Source organism: Podarcis liolepis, assembly GCF_965112155.1.
Source record: "Podarcis liolepis genome assembly, chromosome: 10".
Taxonomy (NCBI): Eukaryota; Metazoa; Chordata; class Lepidosauria; order Squamata; family Lacertidae; genus Podarcis; species Podarcis liolepis.
Genome location: NC_139562.1, coordinates 29,349,253 through 29,375,136, shown reverse-complemented (window position 1 = coordinate 29,375,136; position 25,884 = coordinate 29,349,253). Strand labels below are relative to the sequence as shown.

General features: G+C 45.7%; 2 protein-coding genes across 2 annotated transcripts; both read right to left on the bottom strand.

Moving 5' to 3' along the window:
- Positions 1–3,189: 3,189 nt before the first annotated feature.
- GCAT (glycine C-acetyltransferase) lies at positions 3,190–15,831 on the bottom strand. Its single transcript, XM_083462356.1, has 9 exons — positions 15,590–15,831; positions 12,749–12,879; positions 10,725–10,826; positions 9,645–9,791; positions 9,354–9,508; positions 7,941–8,023; positions 6,655–6,826; positions 6,037–6,158; positions 3,190–3,624 (listed from the first exon to the last, which is right to left on the bottom strand). Exons 1-9 carry the CDS (start codon positions 15,789–15,791, stop codon positions 3,473–3,475), a joined length of 1,266 nt encoding a protein of 421 aa, XP_083318482.1. The 5' UTR covers positions 15,792–15,831; the 3' UTR covers positions 3,190–3,472.
- Positions 15,832–21,626: 5,795 nt separating this feature from the next.
- Positions 21,627–23,909, bottom strand: H1-0 (H1.0 linker histone). Its single transcript, XM_083462434.1, has one exon. It carries the CDS (start codon positions 23,442–23,444, stop codon positions 22,866–22,868), a length of 579 nt encoding a protein of 192 aa, XP_083318560.1. The 5' UTR covers positions 23,445–23,909; the 3' UTR covers positions 21,627–22,865.
- Positions 23,910–25,884: the final 1,975 nt, after the last annotated feature.

The following is a 25,884-nucleotide window of genomic DNA, read 5'->3' as shown; positions in this document are numbered from 1 at the left end:
ACCCAATTTTGTACCCAGGGCTAGCCCAAGACTTTTTCCTGCTTGAGGCAAAAGATAAGCTGACATTTCACTTGCTTCCCATTCCCTTTACAAGCATGGAGCAGGCAAGCCGTTGAATTTCACTTCAACATTGTAAACAGGGCAGTCCTCCACTCCAATGATCGTGAGAGCAGCAGCTATCTCACGGCAAGCTGCATGGCACACATAGGTCAACATCTTCCCTGTTTGAAGTATGAGTATGCAGAGATCCACACATGCTGTCATATGTACGTGCACAGCCTGTTCTTGTGTATGAGTATCTCTGGACTGGGAAATTAATCCAGCAATCGAAATACAAGGGGGGCTGGGAGAGAAAGAAAAAGCACCCTTGTGTTCCTCTCCCAAAGTTTGTTTATAGTGTAGAATCACAAAACCAGATTGCTGGTGGAGGGTTTTTTGTTTGTTTTTTGTTTAGCATTCTGTAGTGCATCATGATGAACACATCAAAATGATGGGTTTTTTAACGATGCATTATCATTGACCTCTTGAGACAGTTCTTCCCTTATGCAAGAGCAACTCATTTGGGATTGTTACAAGGATGCCCTCTAGTGAGCAGGCTGAAGCAGCTGTTTAAATAAAGATGGCATCTTTTGCTAGTCCATCAATGCATGGCAGGAGAAAGAACAAAAAAACTCATTGCTAACTCCCCATATTTTTAATAAATTATATTATTATTATTATCATTATCATCATTATTATTATTACCCCACCCATCTGGCTGAGTTTCCCCAGCCACTCTGGACAGCTCCCAATTGAGTATTAAAAACAATGCAGCATTAAATATTAAAAACTTCCCTGAACAGGGCTGCCTTCAGATGTCTTTTAAAGATAAGCAGCTATCTTCTTTCCTTGACATCTGATGGGAGGGTGTTCCACAGGGCAGGCGCCACTACCGAGAAGGCCCTCTGTCTGGTTCCCTGTAACCTCACTTCTCACAATGAGGGAACCGCCAGAAGGCTCTCGGCGCTAGATCTTGGTGTTCAGGCTGAACGATGGGGGTGGAGATGCTCCTTCAGGTATACTGGGCTGAGGCCGTTTAGGGCTTTAAAGGTCAGCACCAACACTTTGAATTGTGCTTGGAAATGTACTGGGAGCCAATGCAGATCTCTCAGGACTGGTGTTACCATGGTCTCGGCAGCCCCTCCCAGTCACCAGTCTAGCTACCGCATTCTGGATTAATTGTAGTTTCCAGGTCACCTTCAAAGGTAGCCCCACGTAGAGCACATTGCAGTAGTCCAAGCAGGAGATAACTAGAGCATGCACCACTCTGGCAAGACAGTCTATGGGCAGGTAGGGTCTCAGCCTGCATACCAGATGGAGCTGGTAGACAGCTGCCCTGGACACAGAATTGACCTGCGCCTCATGGACAGCTGTGAGTCCAAATGACTCCCAGTCTGCGCACCTGGTCCTTCAGGGGCACAGTTACCCCATGCAGGACCAGGGAGTCCCCAACACCCACCTGCCCCCTGTCCCCCCAAAACAGTACTTCTGTCTTGTCATGATTCAACCTCAATCTGTTAGCCGCCATCTATCCTCCATTTATATCTCAACAATCCTGAAAGGTACGTTATGCTGAGAAAGTGACTGGCCCATGGTCAGCTAGTGAGCTGCATCTATACACACACAAAAGTGTGTATAGATTAGGTATGAACTGCATTGGTAGCAATCACACACATGCCTAACAGTCCAGCTACACAGTAGTTAATTCTGTTTCCCCAGTGTTTCCCTGTTCTATTTTACATTGTGTGAAAACTCAGATAGAATGCAAACATCAGCCTCGCTTTAAGGCATTCCTAGCCCCTGGAAATCTTGCTGAGCCGTGTTTTGACTTCTGAAACTGTGTCAGGTATTCCTTTCACTTGCCCAAAGCTATCCTTGAAGCCCTAAGGCTAAAATCCATGCTTTAAAGAACTTTAAAGAAGAAGCAGAAATCCTCAGTTTCTGCAACCAGTACCAAACGCCAGGCTTGTGTAGCTCAGCCACAGGATCCTACGATATCAGAGAATAAACCATGTCATCTAGGGCAATCGGTCAGGTACTAGGTGCAGCAAAGGAAAAAGAAGAGGGCACTAGGACAGGGAAGGAGGTGGTAGCTGGGCCCACATATAAAGCAGTCCAAGGAATGTTTAATCAGGAGTGAGTCCCACTATGATCAGTGGCTCTAGATCCTGGAGATGAGCCTACTGGGTAGTACAACAGACTGTTCTCTCCGGAGAAATGAGGCACAAAATCAGCTACAGGGCCTAGTTAAGGGCATAAAAAAAGCCTGGCTGCATCAGACCAAAGGCCCATCTAGTGAGCCAGTGTGGTGTAGTGGTTAAGAGCAGTGGACTCGTAATCTGGTGAACCGGGTTCGCTTCCCCGCTCCTCCACATGCAGCTGCTGGGCTAGTCACACTTCTCTGAAGTCTCTCAGCCTCACTCACCTCACAGAGTGTTTGTTGTGGGGGAGGAAGGGAAAGGAGAATGTTAGCCGCTTTGAGACTCCTTTGGGTAGTGATAAAGCGGGATATCAAATCCAAACTCCTCTTCTTCTAGTCTAGCATCCTGGGTCCCACATCAGACAACCAAATGCCCATGAGAAGCAGGACCTGAAAACAGCACTCTCCCCAGTTATGTTCTCCTGCAACTGGTATTCAGAGCCACACTGCCTCTTATGGCTTTAGCAGAGGAACAGATTCATGATAGATGGGCTCTCAATAGCTACTAGCCTCCAGAGTTGGAGGGGCTGAACAGCAGCTGCTGGAAACCACGAGAGAAGGGGATGCTCTTCTGCTCAAGACCTGCCTGAGGATTTCTCACAAGCATCTGGCTGGACACAATGAGAAGAGGATGCTGGACTAGATGGGCCCCTGGCCTGATCCTGCAGCCTCTTCTTAAATTCTTATTCTGGAGGGAGTATATAGTCATCATAACTAATAGCTGTGAATAAGTTCCTCCTCCATGAATTTGTACAATCGCCTTTCAAAGCTACCCAAGTAGGTGGACTTTTGACACTACGGAAATTGGTCCGAAGCCAACTCTTTTCATTGTATTACCCATTCCTGCCTTTAGCGTCATTTCAGGGCAGGGGAGGGGGAAATATCAGCAGATCAAGATATATACAAAGGCAAATATGCATCATTGATGCACAAGATAAAAGTACCAGCACTGTCTCTCCATGAGCAAATTTATTTCAGCAGATGTGTTGTACCAACAAAAAGCTTCCTTCAGTCTAGGGTCAGTATCACCTTTATTACTCTCCTCCAGGCACATTGCGGTCCTCCTTAAGCAGAGGTAGAATGCACAGGTTCTAGAGTCTGGCAACAGAGCACCAAAAGTGATGTGAGCAACGCCTCTTTTCAAAGCCACTACCACCTCTCTGAAAAGCAGCACGGTCCACCTGCAGGTTTCAGGGTTCGAAAGGCACCCTACAGCTCACGATCTTCAGCCATTCAAGGCAAGGCTCCGTGCTTACGGCCAACTTCCACAAAGGCCTCCACACACCGATCAATATCCTCGTCACTGTGAACAGCCGAGATCTGCACCCGGATGCGAGCTTTTCCCTTGGGCACCACGGGGTAGCTGAATCCAATGACGTAGATGCCTGACAGGTGAGAAAGGGGCGGGGGGAGAGAGATGAGTGTTAGCAGAGGCAGCAGATCAACTGCATAAGCAAGACCTTGTTTTGTTTCTTTAATAAATGAGTAAAATAAATAATAAACAGAGATTAATAAATAAAACCCTTTCACAAGGCAGCACACAAAAATGCATAAACAAATATATCACAAGAATATAAGATTACACAATTTAAGAAAACAATGCATTAAAATATCAGCATCCATCCCTGTAACTCATATGGGGGCATGCCACGTTTGACTAACGTCCACAATTTCATGAACTTCACTGCCAGGCTGACCTACAGAATATACATTTGATGCGGATTGTTAAGCATCACTCGGGATAAAACCCAACACTGTATCAATGGTTAAATTCCATCTCCATTGTGCAGATATTTCTGTACAACAGCACATGCAAGCTTCTTGCCAGGCAACTTGCAGGAAGCCGGTGACAGATCCCCACTCCCTGAATCTCTTATTTATGTTCTTAGTGTTTTGCTGAGAATAGCAAAGCTCCACATGCTCAGAAACTGCACCAGGGTCCCCAACCCTATTATTATTATTATTATTGGAAGTTTTTAATATTTGATGTTTTACCATGTTGGACGCACCCAGAGTCAGAGAAAATAAAGATATACACATGGTGGCAGAGGGAAAGCTAAGAAGTAAGAGGACTTGGTTTGGCTGCCTTCACTACCCTCTCGCACTGCAGACTATCACCCTAGCTGTCATACAGCCCAGGAGGACCAAAAAGGCAGTTGGCAAGGTGACAATGCTATACTGCTCTGAACTAGCCAACCACTTCTTGGGTTGCAGACTGTTGTTTAGTACTGCCCAAGATTTATTCCAGTGTGGCAGATGGCGCACCTCTTGGATCAGGTCTTGTCTTAGGCCAGCTCTGGATTGCGACCAAGAGTACAATAAGGGGTGTGTGTTTACCAGTGTCAAACTTCCAGGATGGTTTTCTGGAGACAATGCTGCCCTCTACAGAGCTGCCAGGGAAATTCCTGTTGGAAGATGCAGGAGGGGCTCTGTGACAGGTTAGAGGGACTTCTGCTGCTGTTAAGGTGTGATTGAAACCAAAGCAGAAAGGCAGCTCTGGAAGGACGTCACTTGACTGAGCAAATCTGGGTTGAAAAGGGGGAAAGTAGCACTGAATCAAGGAGCAGGAATCTGCAGGAGTGGAGAGCGCTGGTTGGTCACTGTGAGAACAGGATGCCAGCAGGCTGTTCTTATCCATAATGTTTTTGGATGTGTAGCAAACATCGTTTTAGGAACTTAAGTGAGAGAAAAGCAGAAATGCCTCTTAAGACTGGCCAACTGAAGTTTTTTTAAAGTTGCAATTACTTAGTATTTTTATATGCTTATTTTCAGATGGCAGATTATTATTATTTTTTTAAAAAATGGATCAAACAGATTTGATTCAATGCTGCAGCTTTATGCTGTCCTTGTCAGACAGCACTATGATGCCCCTCTTATACTTAACAGTGTACAACAAGCAAAAAGTTCGACAAATGGCATTCATCCCAGCTTCCGCCCAGGGTGGAGGCACAAGTGGGTATATTGAATTGCTGCCTGTTCTGGAGTAACCCCTCAGAACAGGAAGAAAGAGGGAAACTGAGCAAGAAGCAACATGGGTTGGAGGCATGAGGTCTAGTCTCTACATGTGGCGCATTCTCAAAACAGTCTCTGAAATGAAAGTAGCAGGAGCAGCAACACATATTGGCAGGCAGATTATGGTTCATGACCACTGGTATAGGGGATCGGGGATAATGCCACTGCCAAATCATTAAGAGAAATGCAGGAACACTTAAGAGTCAAGACAGGGAGGAGAAAAACAAAGGAGGTTTAAATAAGAGTCCCATGCTGTGTCTATGGTAAAGCAACTGGTACACAGCATGGAGGTTAGGGATCTGAAGACAGAATTGCCATGCCTTAACCAGGAACAGGGTCTGTATTATTAAATACCTATTTTACAAGAAGTGCTGAGAATGCTAGTTAGTATAGCATAATGCACAATATAAAGCAAAACAAAAAACAGCCCAGCCAATTTTATTAGCTCTGAAATGCAAAACACAATTCATGCTTGATATATAAAGATGCACTCTGTGTCTTAAAGCAAGAATTAGCTCATCAGGTTTCCTCCTTTTGTCCTCAGAGGCTGCCTGGGAGTTCCCTTTACTTGCTTCCCTGAGTTACTTGCTGTGCAGAATTGGCTTCACATGAAATGGGGATACAAGGAGAGCCACACCGATTGTGACAGCTTCCAAAGCAAAGAAGGGTCTCTGGGTTTTTCCTCCCAACTCAAAAGTTCTTAAAGCCATCCCAGGGCTTTTCAGGCAGTAACACCCAAAGATATCATAAGCTACGTGAAGCATCCCCTGTCCCACATTGGTTACCTCTCTTCAGCATGTCATCAGCCATCAAGGACGCCAGCCGGGCATCACCCAACATCACAGGGCAAATAGGGTGGTCATTCCCTGAAATGGTGAATCCAGCTGCCGCCATCTTGCTTCGGAAACTGCAAGGAAGAGGAACGCCTTCAGCGTGGGACCTGCTTTGCCTGTCCCCTCTACGGAGCACTCCCTCCCTCTCCCATTTACGTCTGTGGAAGGGACTGTGTACTATTTTGCTTCCATTCTGACACAGAAACTCTTCTGACAGCAGAAAACATCACACCCTCTAATAAAGCACCGGTGTGTGGAGTGCCGACAGCTATAAGTCAAAATGTGACCAGTGACAAATGAAAGGAAGACGACAGTATATTTGGAGGAACCAAAAGATGTACAAAAGTACAAATAGTACTTTCGGGGGGAACGGGACTAGCTGAGCAAACTCCCCCCCAAAAAAGCCCAATGAGGGTTCAGCATGTTCAGTGGCCAAAGAAGGTGGAAAACCAGGAAGGAAAATGGAGTATCCTAAGAAGGGGTGAGCACTGTGGGTTGTAAACCATCTTGAGGACAATTTGAACAAAAGGTAGGGTATAAATGCTCTAGATAAATGACAGGCTCCCTTACCGTGTGGTCTTGGCAGCCATGGACTGTGCAATGGCATTGCTCTCCATGAGGAGATCCAGAGCCTTGGAGGCACAGCCCACCACGGCAGGAGGCAAACTATTGGAAAAGAGGTAAGGGCGCGAACGTTGGCGCAGAAGGTCAATGAGCGCTTTGGGGCCGGTTGTGTAGCCACCTGCAAAGAGAAGCAAGACAAGGTTAGTTCAAGGCCCCAATGGGCCACCATAGATGACATAGATGACTGTGCTCTTCAAGGGGGCGGAGGGAGACACTCATTTGTTGTGCTCATCTGCTCTACCCAACGGAGGTGTGGGAAACCTTTGACCCTCCAGATGTTGCTGGCCTACAACTGCCATCATCCCTGCTGCGGCCATGCTTGCTGGGGGTGATGGGAGCTGTCGTTCAGCAACGACGGGAGGGCCAATAGGTCCTCACACCAGCTCTAGAGCAATCCCTTCTAGATTGTAAAATGGATTTTGTCAATGGCAGATGCTCAGAAATGAACCACTCTTCCTTTAAGGCAGGGGCAGGGAGAGGGACGAAAGTGGGCAGAGCCAAGGATGCACTTTTACCTTTACACAGCAGGCTGCATTGCAACCACACACACACACACACACACACACACACACACACACAGGTTTTCTACACACACAAACACACACCTCTCTCTTCTCCATCCAAGCAAGTGAAATACATTATCACAGTTCAAGGGTATATTCCAGCCAGGCAAAAGCATTTGAGCACAGAGCAGAGACAGTAAGGGCTGTGGTCTACGGAGAAGGGGGCTGGCCAGACGAGGGGCATTGCCTCCGAAGAGTTCCAGGGGCCAGGCAGAGAAGCCTGGAGGGCCACATTCTGCCCCAATGCCTGAGATTCCCAATCTGCGCTTTAAGGTATCAGGTGCTGCCAAAGTCAAGGCAGAATTGGGGGCTGGGGACTTTGCTGCTCTCCAATTTTTACTTGAAACGGCTTCCTTCAACTCAGTGGTTTCTCTTGACTCTATTCCCTGCCCCCATATTCAAGGATGTTCCTTGTGTTTAACCTCTCTAGCTCTGGCTCAAAGATGACATAACCAACCTGCCTCTCAAATCATCTCTGTGAAAGAGAAGTGAGAGGAAGAATAATGAACAGGGGGAGCTCTGGGAAATGGATGGTGGTGAAGAAGATGTCAGCTGTTCTGAGTTTGGAAAGCCAAGCAGGGCAGAATTTATTAATACAAAAAATAAATAAATAAATGTATTTTTCTCCCCTACACTTCTAATTAGGGTACTACAAGTTAACAACTGCACCTGCTGCTCCCCCAAGCGCCTTCCCAAGTGTGGAGTTGATTATAGTGACTTGGTCCATCACTCCCAAGAGTTCGTCAGTGCCCCTGCAAGGAGAAAATAACTGTTATTAGCTTAGGCTTCAGAATTCTCCCATTCGTCTGTGCCAGAGCTGGGGAAGCTTTCTCCTCCAGGTGCTGCTGGACTACAACTCCCATCATCCCCAGCAACTGGAAATGCTGTGACGGCCTGCACATCATCTGGGAAACAGCTATGAATATAAATGTAGGCCAGTCACCAACTCTCAGCCTAACCTACCTAAATAGTAAGGCAGGTTGGTGAGACAGTGCCCCATTCACTCTAATGGAACAGACTCCACAGCAGGTTTGCTTCCCTTCTAAGAAGCCCGAACTGCTAGCCAGGATTAAACCATGGTTTGTTGTTTGCTTACAGACTGTGGTTTGTTACAGAACAGCAAACCATGATCTTGAGTTCAAACAGAAGACAAAGCAATCTCCTTCCTGATTTTTTGCCCTCTTTCCATTAATATTATTATTTATCCAATTTGTATACAGCCCTTACATCACAAGATTACAAGGAGGTCCACAACATAGGCCAGTTAATGGGTGTTCTATAAAAGCCATAAAAAAGTACAGTGTGGTTTATTAAGCTTCCTGTTTTACTGCTATGAGCTAACTTAGCCAGGGCATAAAAGATATCACTCTTCTTCAACCATCCCATTGGTCTTTTTATGATGACCGAACTGCTGTTCTCGCCCCAGAGTCTGCTTTATATTCTGCTATTTTAAGTCATTATTATCATTGTCACTATCATCTTATAATGCAACGCTGGGTTTTATATAGTGTGTTTGATACTGTATTTTCACTGGTGTGCCACTTTGGGGGCTAAAAAGCAGCACAAAATTAATCCTGACTCATTATTCTCAGGGCTGCTACCCTTGCTCACTTCGTTTGCCAACCTCCCTCCCCGCTCCCTATGCTTGACCAACCCCCCTCCCTTTACACTTGGCCCACCTTGCCAAACCCACCCTTACAGGTCACTCAAACCCCAGCACAGGTAAGCTACAGAGCAAGAGGCAGGACAGGCTGGGGCAACTCTCCAGCAACCATCTGGCTCTGGGATCATTTCCCTCCTCCTCGGTCTCTGACCCTGCTGAGGCCAAAATAGCAGCATCAGTATGGTGTCCTGGTGTTCCTCTGTGGTTTGCCATGACCACCTGTTCATTCACCTGCCTGCCTGGGCTGCCCACATGCTATTCGCTGCCTTGCTGCAGCTCACATGGCTGCAGCAAACTGCACCTTGACAACATCCTTACAATTTTATTATATAGTTAGAAATCACTTGCGATAATTTTTCTTTGCTAAAAACGACAGCAACAAAGAATGCGACAAAATAGAATAATTTGATATTTTTTACCGTCCGTTGGGCCCAAGAAATCCAGTGGCATGACATTCATCAACAAAAACAATGGCTTTGTATTTCTGGGAAAGCCTACAGATTTCCTGCAAGGGAGCAATGTCACCATCCATGGAGAAAGCACCATCCGTAGCCACCATCCTCAAACGATATTTCTGCGTAGGAGAGCGAGCAGGGATGTGGTCAGTGGAGAGCAAGTAAGCAAGAACCTAAGGAAAATTGCTCATGGGGAGGTGGACACTTGGGAAAGCAGCAATCTGACATTGCTTTGGAGCCACAGCACCAACTTACTTGGGCATCCTGCAACTTGGCTTCCAGGTCCTGCATGTCCATGTGCTTGTAGCGATATTTGTTGGCTTTACACAGCCGGATCCCATCAATGATCGAGGCATGATTCAGTTCATCTGAAAGTATTGCGTCTTCAGGGGTCAGTAGAGCCTGTAGGTGCCGGAAGGCAGAGAGAATAGTTACAGCAAGCACCTGCTTAAGATACATCACTTAACAACTGATGTTTCATACTTCCCTAAAATAATAGGCTACTCCACATACTATTAAAAAATGCCCACAAGGGTCCTGTGGCATTTTTCTTTCCCAATACAAGGGCTATCTAACTTAAGCCAGTGTTGTATAATGGTTAGACCTGGGAGACCAGGGTTTGAATCCCCACTCATGCATGAAGCTCACTAGGTGATCTTGGGCCAGTCACCATCTCTTAGCCTAACCTCCCTCACAGGGTTGATGTGAGGATGAAATGGGGAGGACAAGAACCATGTACACTACCTTGAGCCCCTTCAAAGAAAAAGGTGGTATATAAACTAATAAATAAAATAACTATGTTGTGACGCTTGTGTTATCCATTATGGTCATTGTGAATGCTCTGTGTGATTTTTTGGATACATAGAAGTTTAACACAGGGGTTGCTAACCTGTGGCCCAGATGTTACTCCACCCAGTGTGGCTAATGGTCAGGGATATTGGGATCTGTAGCCCAGCAGATTCTGAAGAGCCATAACTTCCCCAAGTCCACTTTAACAAAATTGTCATGAACTATCTGTATTTTTTGCACGCTCTTTCCTTTTGTTCTCACTGACACACACACACCTCCCAGTATGTGGCTGTGCATGTCTGCCAACTGAAGATAACCATGCATATTATGAAGTAAACCTTAGTCCACAAAAACTTATGCTATAATAAAGTTGCTTAGTTTCTAAGTGCCGTGAGATTCTTAGTTCCCTGTTGGTGCAACATATTAACATGGCTACCCCTCCAGAAATCTGTCACAAAGAGAGTTGCTCGGGATTTTGATGCTTTCCACTGACCCCCCCACCACCACCACCAACACCCAACTTCCTACACACAAAGTGCTATGAACCTCAAAGATCCCAGCATTGGCATCAAAGCAGCTGGCGTAGAGAATGGTGTCTTCTCTCTGATGGAAACGGGCAATCTTCTCCTCCAGATCCTTGTGTATATTCTAATGAGAAAGCACAGAAGATTCCAATGGTTATCCTGTTATGTTGCTTTGAGACATTTTCTTTTCCTCATACAGCAGCTAACAAATTTAATACATTATATATTATTGTCATCATTAATGCTATAGCCAGACATCCTAGATCACTTATTTATAAACACTGAAAGTTAAATTGGGATCCTCTTTTGTTCCAGGGTTCCATCCCTGCTAAGATTTGTAGAGGTACCTTGGTTGTTGAATGGCTTGGCTCCTGAACAAATCGGCTCCTGAACGCCACAAACCTGGAAGTGTGTGTTCAGGTTTGCAAATGTTTTTTGGAAGCCAAACAAACAACATGGCTTCTGATTAAGTGTAGGAAGCTCCTGCAGCCAATTGGAAGCCACACCTTGGTTTTTGAATGGTTCTGGGAGTCGAATGGACTCCCGGAATGGATTAAGTTCAACAACCAAGGTACCACTGTACTCCAGTCCTCCTTAGCCAGTCTGCTTGCCCCCAGGGCCCAGCACTGAAACATCTACATGACTATACCTTTTATTCTGTAGGATCTACCTTGACTGAAACAGGCATATGGGAAAGGCTATCACTTCCCACCATCCAAAACAGGCCCAGCTTTCTTGCCAGAAACATCTTGATGACTGTGGAAATACCACCATTAAGGAGAGTCGTGCTGGATCAGGCCAAAAGCACATTTATTCCAGCATCCTGTTCCCCCAATGGTCAAACAGATGCCTATGGGGAGACAGCAAGAAGGACCTGAACGCAACAGCACTCTCTCTACTTGCGCTTCCCAGCAAACGGGAAGCAGAGACATACCGCTTCCAGCTATGAAATTTAAGATATAAATTCATTTCCCCCGAGGTTGTATATTGGCAAATTGATATACAGTGGTACCTCGGGTTACATACGCTTCAGGTTATAGATGCTTCAGGTTACAGACTCCGCTAACCCAGAAATAATACCTCGGGTTAAGAACTTTGTTTCAGGATGAGAACAGAAATTGCGCAGCGGCAGCACAGCAGCCCCCATTAGCTAAAGTGGTGCTTCAGGTTAAGAACAGTTTCAGGTTAAGAACGAACCTCCGGAATGAATTAAGTACATAACCAGAGGTACCACTGTACCGATAAGTTTGGCAGCTCTGTGTGTGTGGTGGTGGATAGGCGTGTACAGTGATCCTTCCCATTATTATTTTTTCTTGGGGAGTGGGTGATGGAAGGTGTATGTGTCCGCACTCAATTCAAAGGCTAATTCCTGTGCATGATGACAGGTTCTTCATCAATGAAGGTGCACTGAAGCCTTAGAAAGATGTCTTTTGTTGTTCAGGACCACTTCTGAGACACATGAGAAAATTTCCCCAAGAGGAGCTGCGTCATCATTCTATGGGGATAGTTTTAGGTGGGGCTGTGTAGCTGCCTAGGGGCAGAAATTGTTAACTTGCGCATCGTGGGAATCTTTTCCCTTAAAGTGATGTTTCTAGCCTGTACATGTTGAGAGTGTGTGGGTAACATCTGATAATATCAAATAGTCAGCTATGGGGTGGAGACAGGGTGCTCTGTGTGGTTTCTTCTTACTGCTTCTTCCCACAACCATAAGAAGTGTAAAATTATGCATAGCATGCAAATACACGTAAATATGCTTATTCTGCATCATTACTGCTACACACTTTCATTGTTTTCTTCATGCAGAACTTTGAATTTCCTTCTCCCCTCCCCCCCCCACAAAAATGCAAAGTCCTTGGATTACAGCTGCTTGTGAATTAATAAAAAAGCATCAATGCAGCCAGAGCTTTTCCTTAATTGCTAAAACAATAGCAGTTTTAATCAAGAAGCTTGCCCTCAAAGCAATTACTTGAAGCAGGCCAGAGGCATTTTCAGACGCTTGCACTGCAAATATGGTTAGGTCTTTGCAACACTCCTGCTCATCCCTACTTGTGTTCCACAGATGAAGCGGACGGAACTGAGGCCAGCTCCATACTTCTCCAGGGCCTCCAGTCCAGAACGGATCACCTTGGGATGGCTGGACAATCCTAGGTAATTGTTGGCACAAAAATTCAGGATATCTGCAACAACGAGAAGAAGATTGAAACAAACGAGTGATGCACACACACTCTTACCTTATTCATCTTCTTAAGTAGTTGCACATTTCTCACTTTGATTCTAGGAACATAGGAAGTCGCCTTGGACCACGCCAGGCTATTTAGCTCTCTACTGTCTTCAGTGATGCTCTTTAGGATCTCCAGCAGGTGTTTTCTCTACCACCCACTATCTGATCCCTTTAACTGGAGATGGTGGGGGCTGAAACTGGAGCCTTCTACATGCAAACCATGAGTTCCCCCATCAAGCCGGCCTCCCCCCCCCCCACCTGGCGATACCCAGATATTTTGCACTGCAACTCCCATCATCTCTCACCATTCACTATTCCTTCTTGGGCAGATGGGAGTTGTAGTCCAAAATATACAGAAGGCACCTGGTTAGAGAAGACTGCACCCAGTTATAGTCTCTTCCCTATAGTTGGAGCTAGAGGTCAGGTGGTGTTCATAGCATAATGCTTCTGTAGAGGGAAATGAGAAAAGAAGTCACTGCTGTTGCAATACTCATATGCCATGTCCACCCTACCTTACCCAGCTTAAGGAAATTTGGGGTGGAGAGGGTTGGCTGGCTGGCTGGCTAGGGAGAGAGATTTTATTACAAATCAAGCAGCAAATTTTATTAAACGAAACAAACAATTTACTGGTAGCTTTGGACATGTTTGTAAAACAGAGGATATTAAATGCCTACTTTGTGACGAAGCACTATGCCCACTTGAAATGCTAGGAATTTAAAGTTAAAATCCCAAATCAAACTTTCTAGCCCATTTTTGATGCTGAGAATTTGCGCTTATGTAACGCACTGTATTTTTAGCCACTTGAAATGTACAGATAACTTGAAAGAACTGGCTGCTTGAAATCTTTGGAGGAGGAGAATTTGATTCATGAGAAATTACAGTTCAAAGCAGAGCTCCATCAAGTGCCCCCCACCCCAGTTTGTGTGTGCAGCAGCTACATAGTTCAAACACAGGTCAAGTATCTGTGGCCTCCAGATGTCGTTGGACAGTCATCAACTCCAGCCACCATGACTAATCTTCCTTATTAAGGGTGGTGCAAACTGTGTCAAACCACATTGGGAAGGCCACAGATTCCTCATCCCTGATGAATTAAATGGAAAGGATACAGCTTTTTCTCAAAAATGACAACTCAACTCAAAAGACATTAGGCAATAAGTCAAAATTCTGGAGTTTACACAAAAAGACCTGGCAATTGGTAAGAAAAGCAGAACTAAAACTCTCTCTCCATTTGTTTAACAACGCTACTTGGAACCAGGTCAACTAATCAAGCCTCCATGAGATAAAGAGCTAAAACAAACACACCAAGAGTACTGAGCACAGGATCAGAACTATGGAAACAGTCCAGTTAAGGAATGTTCCATCAAACATATGCTAAGTTTCTACTGGCTATATCAATTACAACAATATATATTCTCACAATTGTGGCTCATTTTGTAAGAATAAATAATACTTAGTAATCTATATAATAGGCTATTACAGACATGATTAGTTTTCATATCAAGTCAGTTTTAAGGAAATCGCTTTACGTTTGGTGGGGAAAAAATCAGTTCAGTGTTATTAGTCTAGCCGTGGCTGAAGTTAGAGAATGGTAACTCATATTGATAGAAGGGAGGGCTTTTACAGTGCCCAAAGAGTGTGAAAACATGGATTGGGGCACAGGAAAAGAGGTAGTTGTAGGGGATGAGTGTATTGTTTAAAAGGTTGGATCCAGCTGATCCATCAGTTTCACAAGGCAGATGAATAGCAAAACAGAAACAAGCTTAATCCACAACATTCAGGCCCTGTGTCAGTTTTTCCTTCCTCCTTTTTGTTTGTGAGCAGGCTATTAGCCAACACCTGTTTGCAAGTATACTTTTCGTTCTGCATAGCTCAGTGGAACTGCAGCACTCACTAGATAAATTACATTGCTGAGGGTAATAGGAGCCATGATGCTTTTCCTTATAACCAGCACCTAAGTTCAACAAGTTTAACAGGCCAAGGAACCCTGATGGAAGGGGGAAGAAAGGCGGCTATGTTCTCTTGGAGCTGTCAAAAGGAATCCTATTTGCCTAAGGCAAAAACTTTCCTCTGTAACAAGGCCTTTAACTACCTGTTGCCTTTTAGAAGTGAGTGCAATGTTTTAATCTCTTTCCTCTTGGTTTTAATGTATCTATGCAGGCAGTGCTTTTTTCTGGGGGGAAGCATACCCCTAAACATTTTGCAAATTTAAGTTTGGCCTCATTGAGGGGCAGTATTTCAATATGAGTAGGAAAATGAGAGTATCCTAGAACATTTTTTGTAATTATAATTTTAGAAATGTGGAGAAAGTAAGGAAACGAAGGAATATCAGATGGGTTGAGGGAAGTCAACAAGGAGAAATGGGATGTAACTAAGTTGTATGGACTGTATAATTTTGTATTGGAAAGTGAATAAAAATATTATGAAAAAGAAAACAAAACAAAACTTTTTTTAGGGGAAAAAGCACTGTATTTAGGGTTTATTGTCTGTCTGTTTTGGTTGTTAAGTCGCTTTAGGTTGCCCTGGGCATGATAAAGCGACTGGCAAAATTCAATTCATTAATTTAATATAATAATAAGGCAACTCCAGCCGAAGCTCTCTTTCTCCTATCCAAGTCCCCGCCCCGGGATTTTGCCTCCAGCAGGGTGCCTTCCCGCCTGCCCACCTACCTCCGCGGCTGCCTTCCACCTGGATGCGCGGTCCTTGCCTCGAGGTGATCACCCTCTCGTCCTTCCAGGTGCCCGCGCCGCGGATGCCCTCGAGCTCCCCCTCCAGCACCTGCTGCAGCTGCGCCAGGGCAGACTGGGCCCGGGAGGGGCTGCCCAGGCCCGAAGAAAGCGGGGTCCTCAAGAGGTGTCTGCACCACCACATCGCCGAGCTCCGCGTGCAAAGCAAAAGAGAGGAGGAAGAAGAAGAGGCGAGAGGCAGGTCGCTGGAGGCGTAGGCCGAGCCAGCCAATCAGGCCTCCGCGGAAGCACGACCAATGGGCGGCGGAGCTCATTTAAAGGGGCAGAGAAGAAGACGCGGGCTGCGGGAAGAGGTGCCAATTGCAGGATGCTCTCAGCTTCGTGGATATGACTTTCACTGCTTTTTTTTGGGTAAGTTTCCATGATTTTTAACGCAAGCTTCCAGTGCACGATATGGAGCGGGACCTTACGGTGGTGTATTCGGGCTAGCCCTTTTCTCCATCCATATCTATTCAGCCCCCGCACCCTGCTTCAATTTATACTTGGGGGAGGATTGTCATTCGCTTCCATGGGACATTTCCCCCGTATGCGAACTGCAGGCATGGATCCGGGTCGGGACCGTTTTGTGTGCAGACGACAAATGCTTATTACCGCCTCCCGCCTCACACACTCTTTTTTTTTTAAGCGATCTAAAATTTTAAAATAAATTAATAGTTGTTCGGTCTTAAGTTCCATACCAGCGGCAAAGCAGGTGCTTTGGAAGGAAAAAGGTTCGAGGTTCACTCCGTTCTCTCGTATGAAGCCCAGGAGAGCCGCTGCTGCCGGTCAGTGTCCACAGTACTGAGCTTAGATGGGCCACTGAACTGGCCTGACTTCCTACGGCCCGGTCAGCAGGACCTGCGGTAGAAAAGGTGTTGCGCCGATCCCTAGAAGCGGCCTAGGGATGGATGAGGGACAATAAGAGCGTGGCTAAGATTAGAGGTTTCGACCGAAGAGGTTTCATGGAGCTAAGAGGGCTGCTTACATGGGTTTGGCTTGGCTAGGAAACACCAGGAAGGTCCTGAAAGGGGCATATGTCTTTCTGACCCCCTGCCACCTGCACCCTAGCTAAGGATGACGTGCTTTAGGTCTGTGAAAAAGAAAATAAGCTAGAGAGGGAGAGATCTGAGGCTCTGTTCTGGGGCAGTAGGCTTTAGCTGTTTGTTGGAATGTTTAAGCTGTTCCTCCACCTATTACCAACCTATATATCAATATATAATATGTATACTTCTAGGTTAGAGTGCATTTGATTTATACTATGTCCATTCATTATGAATTAATTTTAATGACACAATGCACTTCTAAAAGGGGAATTTCCTCCCATGGAAAGAGAGATTACTGGAAGCAGGGTTGCACTGCTGGCCCCACCTTCAGATATCCACAGTTAGGCTAGACTGTGTGCATATGGAAAGGTTCACATTCCTGTTCAGTGACAAAATTTTCTTGGGAATATGGTCACCATTATCTCTCAGCCTAACCTACCACAAGTGAAATGGGAAGGAAGAAACCCTGAGCTTGGAGGGTTGGATAGAAATAAATGAGAACTATAAGGAGGACAGGGAGGTGTGGTGGACAAGTTTGATGCTTTCAGATGTGGGTTCCATAGAAACTGAAGTGCCTAGTTCAGCACATAAAATAATAGGGGTGTGTGTGCACTCATGACACATGCATTAGTGCTTAAGAAAGTGCAGAGCATAAGTATATAAGAAGAGCTCTGCAGGATCAGACCAAAGGCCCATTTATTTCAGCATCCTGTCCGTAGAGAGGGCAACTTGATACCCCAAGGGTGCTCCCAAGCAGGCCCTGAGTGCAAGAGCACTCTCTCCACTTGTGATTCCTCGCAATTGACAGGCAGTCTCATACTGCCTTTGACAGTAGAGGGAGAACATAGCCAACATGGGTAGTAGCCACTGATAGCCTTATCCTCCGTGAATTTGTCTAATCCTCTTTTAAAGACACCCAAATTGGTGGTCATTGCATCATCTTGTGGGAGCTTTCTCCATAGTTTGACTATGTGCCTTTCCTCTGTCTGTTTTGTCCTGAATCTTTCAGTATTCAGCTTCAGTGGATGGACAGGTCCCTGCCACAAGGAGCTTACATTTTTTAAAAAATCTAATCAAAGGAGGCACTTGGGTCAGTAAGGGACAAAAAGCAGTCTTTGAAGTGTGCTGGAAAGCTGTGGATGGTGGTCAATGTGGAGGAGGAGGGCTGGAGAAGTGAAGACCACAGGGCAGGGATTTATTGGAACATAAAAGCAGAGAGAGAAGCAAGGAGGACACAGATGGCTTTGACGAGAAGGACAAGGAACTTGTGTTGGATGCAGGAACAGGCAGAAAGCCAATGCAGGAATTTTAAAAAGTGTGTCACATGATCAGAACAATGTGAGAGGTGAATGCTGTTGGTGACAGAGTACTAAATAATTGATATGATTGGCATCAGTGGCAGGGCAATGAAAATTACCCTTAATTTTATAAAATTTGTATATTCTGGAAGAAATTTATGGAGTCAACTGACTTGAAGTTTAGCCTGGGATCTTCAGCACCTTCTTCCCATCTTTTAAATTTGATAATGAATGATCTAGCTGTTTGTTCTCCCACCTTTCACAGAAGCATTGGCAGAGAGATGTGTTTCCCTCCTCTGTAGTTACACAACCTCACATTTGCTTGCCTCTTTCCTTCTTCATTCTTTTAAAAGTGCTCAGAGAGTCTGAGTCTGCGACTATTCCCAGAAGATTCCGGCATCACACCTAAGTGGATGTTGTTTGTATAAATGTGTGCAATGTGCTGGCAAAGTATTGCAGTGGTTTAATTTGCAATGCAATCCTAACCACATCTGCTCAGAAGTAAGTCCTATTGGATTTAATGGGGTTCAGTCCCAAGTGAGTAGGGTTAAGACTGCAGCCTAAATCCAATTTATCCCCATTGATTAAAAAATAATAATTGCAGTTCCTTATAAACCTTTGCTACTTTTAATATACTGTTTATAGGTTTTAATTGTTTTAATTCTGTTTTAAGTATGCATCTGTAAGTCAGCCTACGAGCTTGCATGAAGGCAAAAAGCATTTTAATAGTAACACCACCAACCACTGCTGCTCTGGATTTTGCTCACAAAATTATGTTACTAGACAATGAAATAATGGATTAATAACTCATTATAAAAGGTAGCAGCACAAACTGAAGCCAATGCAATCTCTATATATTTAGAGTAAGCAGCGGCCTCTACTAGTTAAGCCATAGATTTGTGTTGAAAATGCAAGCATTGGAAATCTCAAACTGGATTAGGATTTGGGCAGAGAGCTGGGGGAGAGGCAACAGAATTCTTCATCAGAGATACATATACTGAATTTTCTTTTTGGGTCATCTGTTTTCCACAGCTACCAGCTGTGCATTAGAACAAAGCTTTCTTTTATATTCCACGCTGGCTTGCCCTGAGCTTTACCCACTACCCAACCCAACCTGTGCTACAAGCTATCTATCTACTCAGCCAGAATCTGCTCAGACTTTGTTTATGGCTAGGGCAGCCAGAGACAGACACTTGCTACAGGAGAGACAGCTGCCTGCAGTTTCTTCCTTGTCATAGAGTAGGGTTTCTCGTGCCTTTTCCAGGCACAGGCTGGGCACCCAACTTTCAAAACTCGACTTATAAAGTGATACCAAGAACGTTATTGCAATAGAGCCACAAATTGAAACTATATTTTGTGTTCCATCTGCAGGCTTTCATTCTGCTTGGTGACACTGGGACCTTCAACATGGCAGTATAGTGTGGAGCTGTTCATGCATGCACATTTTGTTCAGTGTCTACAAGTCAGCCTCATCAAAACAGTGCTCCATACACCTACTCCCAATTCAATACAGATTTATCATTCCCTTGGTTGTTTTCACTTATCAAAATTTCTGGAGAAAATATGGAATGAACAGAAAACAGCATGGGATGGCATTTTTATGAGGGAGCCATCATGTGAGTGTTGCACAAAACTTGCACCATGATCAGCACCCATTGGCCCTGATGTTGCACATAACAGTGCACTACAAAGACTAGCAAAATGCAGTTAACAAGCGCACTGGCCTGAGGCAGTGGTTTTACATGGACGTACCTGATCTGCATCACAAGCAGATGAGGAAATGTGCATTGCCACTATGTAGCATGGTGAGAGATTGTGGTGGATGCACTATACAATATGCAGACACACATCAGCATCCAACATATTCCACAGGGTGGGTCCTGCATGTGACCCCCGCATTGGAAACCACATGAAGCTCCTAACCCTGGATGTAGGGAATCAGTGTGGAGAACTCTGCATGTTGAAGGTCTCAAGGTTTAGTTCTCAGCCTCTCCAACTAGGGATGGGAAAGACCCCTTTATGAAACCTTGACAAGTCTGGATTGGTCAGGGTAGACAATACTAAGGCTATGTACACCTGTTTACTCAGCATCCAGAGTGCTCCCATCACCGATTGGAGAAATGGTGTACGCACAGCATTAACCACAATCCACATGTAATCTGTAATTTGTTATAATCAAGTACCTTTTGATGCCTTTCCCCACAAACCAGCTTCAATCTCAATTAAAATAACAGTTTAGCTGCAGTTTAAGCCAGTAATGTGTAGACAGCCAAAGTTAAATGGACCAAAATTCTGAATTTGGATAGGACCTAGATTTACATGGGGGAAGTGGTAATATGGTGATCAGCAGAGAAGTCCCTTTCCCACCTAAAATTTCCATCTATAAGCATGCCACACATATTTCATTGATTTTAATTTCATAGAACTTCACGGGCATTTCAAGCGATCCGATGCATTCATTCTGTAAATCTGTTTCCTGCATTCCCATGTATGCTGCCCTTTATTCTTACCCGAAACAGTAATTGTAGACCAGCATGGGCCTTGGGGCATCTCACTGTGTTACTATGCAACAGAAAAGTAACTGCTCCCCTCCCCCACAGTTATCTTCAGTGAAGTGGGCAAGTATAAGAACATGTAGTGGCAAACCAGTGTTTGGATAGGAACTGTGTTTGCCATGTGGACTTTAGAATGAAGCACTGTTTTAAACATATAATGGACACACCTCAAGGAGCAAAGTTGGGTAGCAAAGGGAGAGAAATTCAGTTCTTTTAACATTAAATGTGTGATCTACTCTACTGAACCAAGTGAAATACAGCCATCCTTAAAAATTCATACTTATCTGAATTTTGTAATGTAGTTCTCCAAGTAAACTGTTTGCAAAAATGCATATATTAGGGAAAAGTGTGGATAAAAATGAATGTATCCATGGAAGTAACATACAAAATTGCATATGGCCAATTCATTGCAAAAAAAGAAATGTACATTGGTTAAAGCTGCATACAAAAATGTGATTAGGAGAAATTTAAAATGCTGGTGGCTTTTCATGAGGATTTTTTTTAAAAAACCAAACTGCTACAGAAATGTGGAAAATTTAAGATTGGAAAAATGAAAAAGTGGGAGAACTGAAATTGACAGTTGGGTTTTCATGCACGTGTCTATTGTGCTCACAAATACATTTACATTCCATAGTACTTAATCACTGCATTTGCTGAAACATGCTTGCCACATATTGTGGATCAGTTTGCATAGGACTAAGGAACCTACTTGCAAATTGGTTGGCCTTTTCCTTGTGAAACACACAACTATTTCTTAACTGCCTTTTTTCCATTGTAAAGTGAGATCATGCCTTGCTAGGCTGCCATCTAGTGGCTAATTATGTGGAGGTTTTCATGGTGAAACTTTCCATTCATCCAGATTCTTCACAATAACCCAAGAAAGTATTCCCATAGTTTAGACACCAACAGAAGTTTGTTTCCTTCCATTGCACTTTCACTGATGCAGAACTCTTTCCCCCTTCAAACTTTACAGAATCAACCGCGCATGGTCCCATTTTGAGAATGTACAGCTGAGCCTGAATTTTCAATGTTGTTTTATATAGCTGTATTGCAAAAGACAGTACACCGTGGGAAACCTAAGCCATTATGCTGTTTACATTTTATTTTTAACTCTAAAATTACAAAGACAGCTAAATCCTTCTTGCACAAAATTACACATACAAAATAAAATGGACAATCAGCTATCAGTCCTATGAGAATCTTCCGTTGTTTAAACAAGCATATCTTTTTAAAATGAAAATAAAAATGGGAGTACTGAAAATTATCCTTTCCATTCCCCCTCCTCATGGGGAAAAACCCCAATCCCAAACCTAAGCAATGGTAACACAGCTTTATAAAGTTACCTCAATAACAAGTCTGCCCCCTCTACATTCATTCTTCCCTCCCTGCCCCATTCAAGATCCACAGTTGAAAAAATAAAGATTGCTGGAGGTGTAGGATGCACTGCAGACACAAGACTTTAAACACAAAAAGCTGTGGATAGGCACTGAAGGGTTGGGAAGAATGGAGCTTCTGTTAACACCTGGAAGTTGGCAGCGACCAAGACAGTGGTCAGACTTGTTTGGAAAGAGACAGGAAATTAAATTTTCACTCTATCCCCACTTTGTTGTGGTCAAACTATCATGATTTTAAATAGAGGATCTCTCTCCCCCCCCCCCATTCATTTTAATTCCTTGTCTCCAACTCTACCACCCACTCCAGACAACAGCACAGTCCCCCCCCCCTTGAAAGAGCAGTGAAAAGCTTATCTCAGTCCATCCCAGGGCTGGAAAGACATCTTCCTACATGTATGCAGTTACATTAGAATCTTAGCCACCATGAAATTTTGAAGTTCTGTAAAAAATGAAGTTACCCTATTCCATCTTAGGTGGCTTCCACTATTAGTTATTTTCTTAATCCCACCATTTCAGGGCCTTGGCTAAGAAAGTCATCCAATGCAAGTCCCTTTCTTAATTCAAATATTTCTAAAAATCATCTCCAAGCAATAGGAACACTAAAATATTCCCTTATCTGACCTGGTCTTCCCTCATGCTCAAAACACAAACAAGTATTGCATACCTTTAAGAGGGAGAAGAAAGATGAACACAGAAATCTATTTTAAAAATTCTAATTGGGGGAAAAAATTCAAACCAAAAAAAAAGGGGGGGGGACTTTCATATTGATGAGTGTCATTTAAAAAAGCTATTGATTGAAAGCATTATAGGCGGAATAGTTCAGTCTTTTATAAAGCTGCAATAGAAAGGAGTAGAGAACAAAGAAGGAATCTATTTACAGAGTAGAGGTCAAGAAGAAAGTCCAAGAAAGAAGGTCCCAAGCTTGCACTTCACTTTTTCTTGGCCGACTTCTTTGCACTGGACTTTGCTTTGGGTTTCGACGCTTTTGCCTTTTTAGGCTTTGACGCCTTCACTGGCTTAGCCTTGACAGTCTTTGGCTTCTTGGCTTTCTTTGGAGCAGGCGCTGGCTTCTTTTTGGCTTTTTTGGGCGCAGGTTTGGGCTTCTTGGCCGGCGACTTGGCAGCAGCCTTCTTGGGCTTGGCTGCTTTCTTGGGTGTTGCGGCCTTCTTGACTTCCTTCTTGGCCTTCTTGACGGGCGCTTTCTTGGGCTCATCCCCCTTGGCCAGGCGGAAGGACCCCGAGGCACCGACGCCTTTTGTCTGCTTGAGAACACCTGTCGTCACCAACCTCTTGATGGACAACTTGATCTGGGAGTCGGCGTTCTCCCCCACTTTGTAGTGGCTCTTGATGTATTTCTGGATGGACTGGCGCGAGGAGCCAGCTCGGCTCTTTTCGGCTTGGATGGCGGCCACTATCATGTCCGAGTACTTGGGGTGGTCCGTCGACTTCTTGGCGGCCTTGGCCCGCTTGGGCTTGGCAGCAGGTGCCGTGGACGAGTTCTCGGTCATCCTCGCTTTGGAAGTTTCCCTTCAGGAAAACTGGCTCTTCGCCTCTGCCACGGGTGCACGTGGGACTCCTCCCTTGTTGATGAGGGGAGCAACACTTTTCACCCCCCTCAAAGAGTCTCCTCGTGGCTTAAAACAACACCACGCGCGAGTGTGGCTGTCGCCCCCCTTAAGGCTCCTGCTGGCGGGGTGTGGTCTGGGCAGCCGTCCCAGCGAATGCCCCCCACGGAAACTTAAGGAGCTCCCGGGCTCAGGCTTCTGCTGTGCACCTGACCAGCTTCTTCCGCGGGCAAGCGGCCACGGTCAGCCCTCGCTGGCGTAGCTCTGTCCAGCGGCCCAGGCCCTGCTCGCCCCCCTCTTTCCCCGCTTCTCTCTCCGGGGCGCCACTGGACACCTCCTTCCTCCGCCGCCGCTGCTGCCTGTGCCTCCCGCTCTGCGTCTGGCTCTCTAGGCAGCAGCCGGCGCATCCGGGTATTTAGCGCTCAGGCGCGGACCGCGGTGAGGACAGGGCTGCTGGCTGCCTGTTCAGGCCCCGAATGGCGCCGCGCCGCTGACATCTGTGTTTCTTCCGCCGCCTAAAGCGGCTTTTTCCCGCGTCCCCCGGCGCCTCCTGGGCCCCGCACCGCGGCCGCCGGCTGCTCCGGTCCTTGAGCTCTTGGGCCCCGCCGCCGGCTCGCTCTCCCGCCGTCCCGCGCCTCCTCAGGGCGCCCCAAACGGCGCTGGGTGCGAGTGGGGCGCGGCGACATTTCCCCTTTGCGCCCCCATAGCCGAGCAGCCGAGGGGAGCCCCGGCAGGGGGAAAGGCGAGGACCAAGGGGCACCCCTGAGCCACCGGGGGACCCCCGTCCCGGCCCTCTGAGCGCCCCGAGAGCCGCGCAGGGGCCCCGGGAGCAGACCCCAACTAACACAGGGAGCCCCGAGCCAGGCGAGGCTCAGCTCAGACCTGGCCGGGGAGGGGGGAGGAGTGACTCCCCCAAGGGTGGGGGGTCTTTAGGGGGACCCTTGCCCCCCATCCCGTGGACCCCCTCCTCCAGACGCCCCCTCCCCGAAGCCCTAGCGCTGCGAAAACTTTCCTTTTTGTCGGATGGGAAGTTTGCAGCCATCCCCTCCCCCAAGGAGCACCTGGCAGCCCCCTGCTTGGACTTGGGGGTCTGTGGCCAGGGTGGGGGGCACAGGCCTGCCTTGCTTGACCTAAGGGGTAGAAAGGGACGGAGGGGGAGTTTGCCTCGCTAACTCTTGTTCCCCCAAAAAGTATTTCACTGGCCGCAGTGGTTTTCTAAATAATAACAAGTATGCCTATATAGGAAAGGATTGGGGAGGGGGGACGCGAAGCCCCCATATCTTAGTCAACCTAGGGTCGGCGCCTTTTCAGAAAACCCCCCTATTCGTGCACTACACCTGTCCCCCCGCCCTCGGATCACTTTGAACCCCCACAAAAATGTTATCGAGATTTACATAGGCTGTTTTGTTCCTCCTTGGATTTTCAAGGTGGAGTCGATCCTATTACTTAAAAATACTTTCTCGACAAAAGTTATCGGGGAGGGGGGAAAGGTAGGTGACGAATTGGGGTGCAGGGCAGTTTCTTTAAATGTGTTAACCCTAATTTGCCAGTCCTGTGGGAGTGCTTAACTGTTGTTAGGAGATTAAATGTACGTGCCATCGCCATCTTGCTGGAAGAACTGAGGTTGTTTTTTCCCCATCTCCCCTCTTCAGATTTTTTTCTTCCTTAATAAAGATATTAATTAAAAGCGTTGTGGATGCAAAATTGAAGATGCGGAGCTGCAATCTGACGGCTTGTGGTATTGAGTAACTCCGGGGTGGGAAAGTAAAAAGCACCTCTAGAATACTTTTTAAGAATTATAAAAACAACCTGGGATCCTAGCAACACGGAGAGCACACTAGCAACAAATATATGTATATATAATCGGGCACTTTGGTACCTCTGTCTCCACCTCCCCCCATCCTCATAGGATCACCCCCCAACCCCATCGCAGCTCAATTTAAGGCTTTTAAATGTGCGCTTTGCCTTTAGCTTTATTTAAAAATGATCATGGGGATTGCAGTTCTATGGCTGTGGCAGGCGAATAAACGTCAATATCTTTGAAATGCTCGTATCTTTTCTAGTGTTTTTATCTAGTAGAGTTCTTCCTCCAAAAGCAATCGGACTGATGTTTGTCTACTTGGAATAAGTGCAAACACTAATTTACATATTTTAAAAGGAGTCTTGTGTCCGGATATGATTCTGCTCAGTGAGGGAGAGCTACAGACTTGCGTGGTAGTGTTAACCCACCACTAAACACGGTTAAGTTGCTTAGGGGAGTTCCAAAGTGAAATGATAGCAGGGGACGGTCGGGGAGACCCGTCCACACACACCTAGCCCCTTTCCATTGTTTGGATTCCCGGTCTGGATAAGGGTGTGGGGCTTTTTTGCCAAGATACAGAGT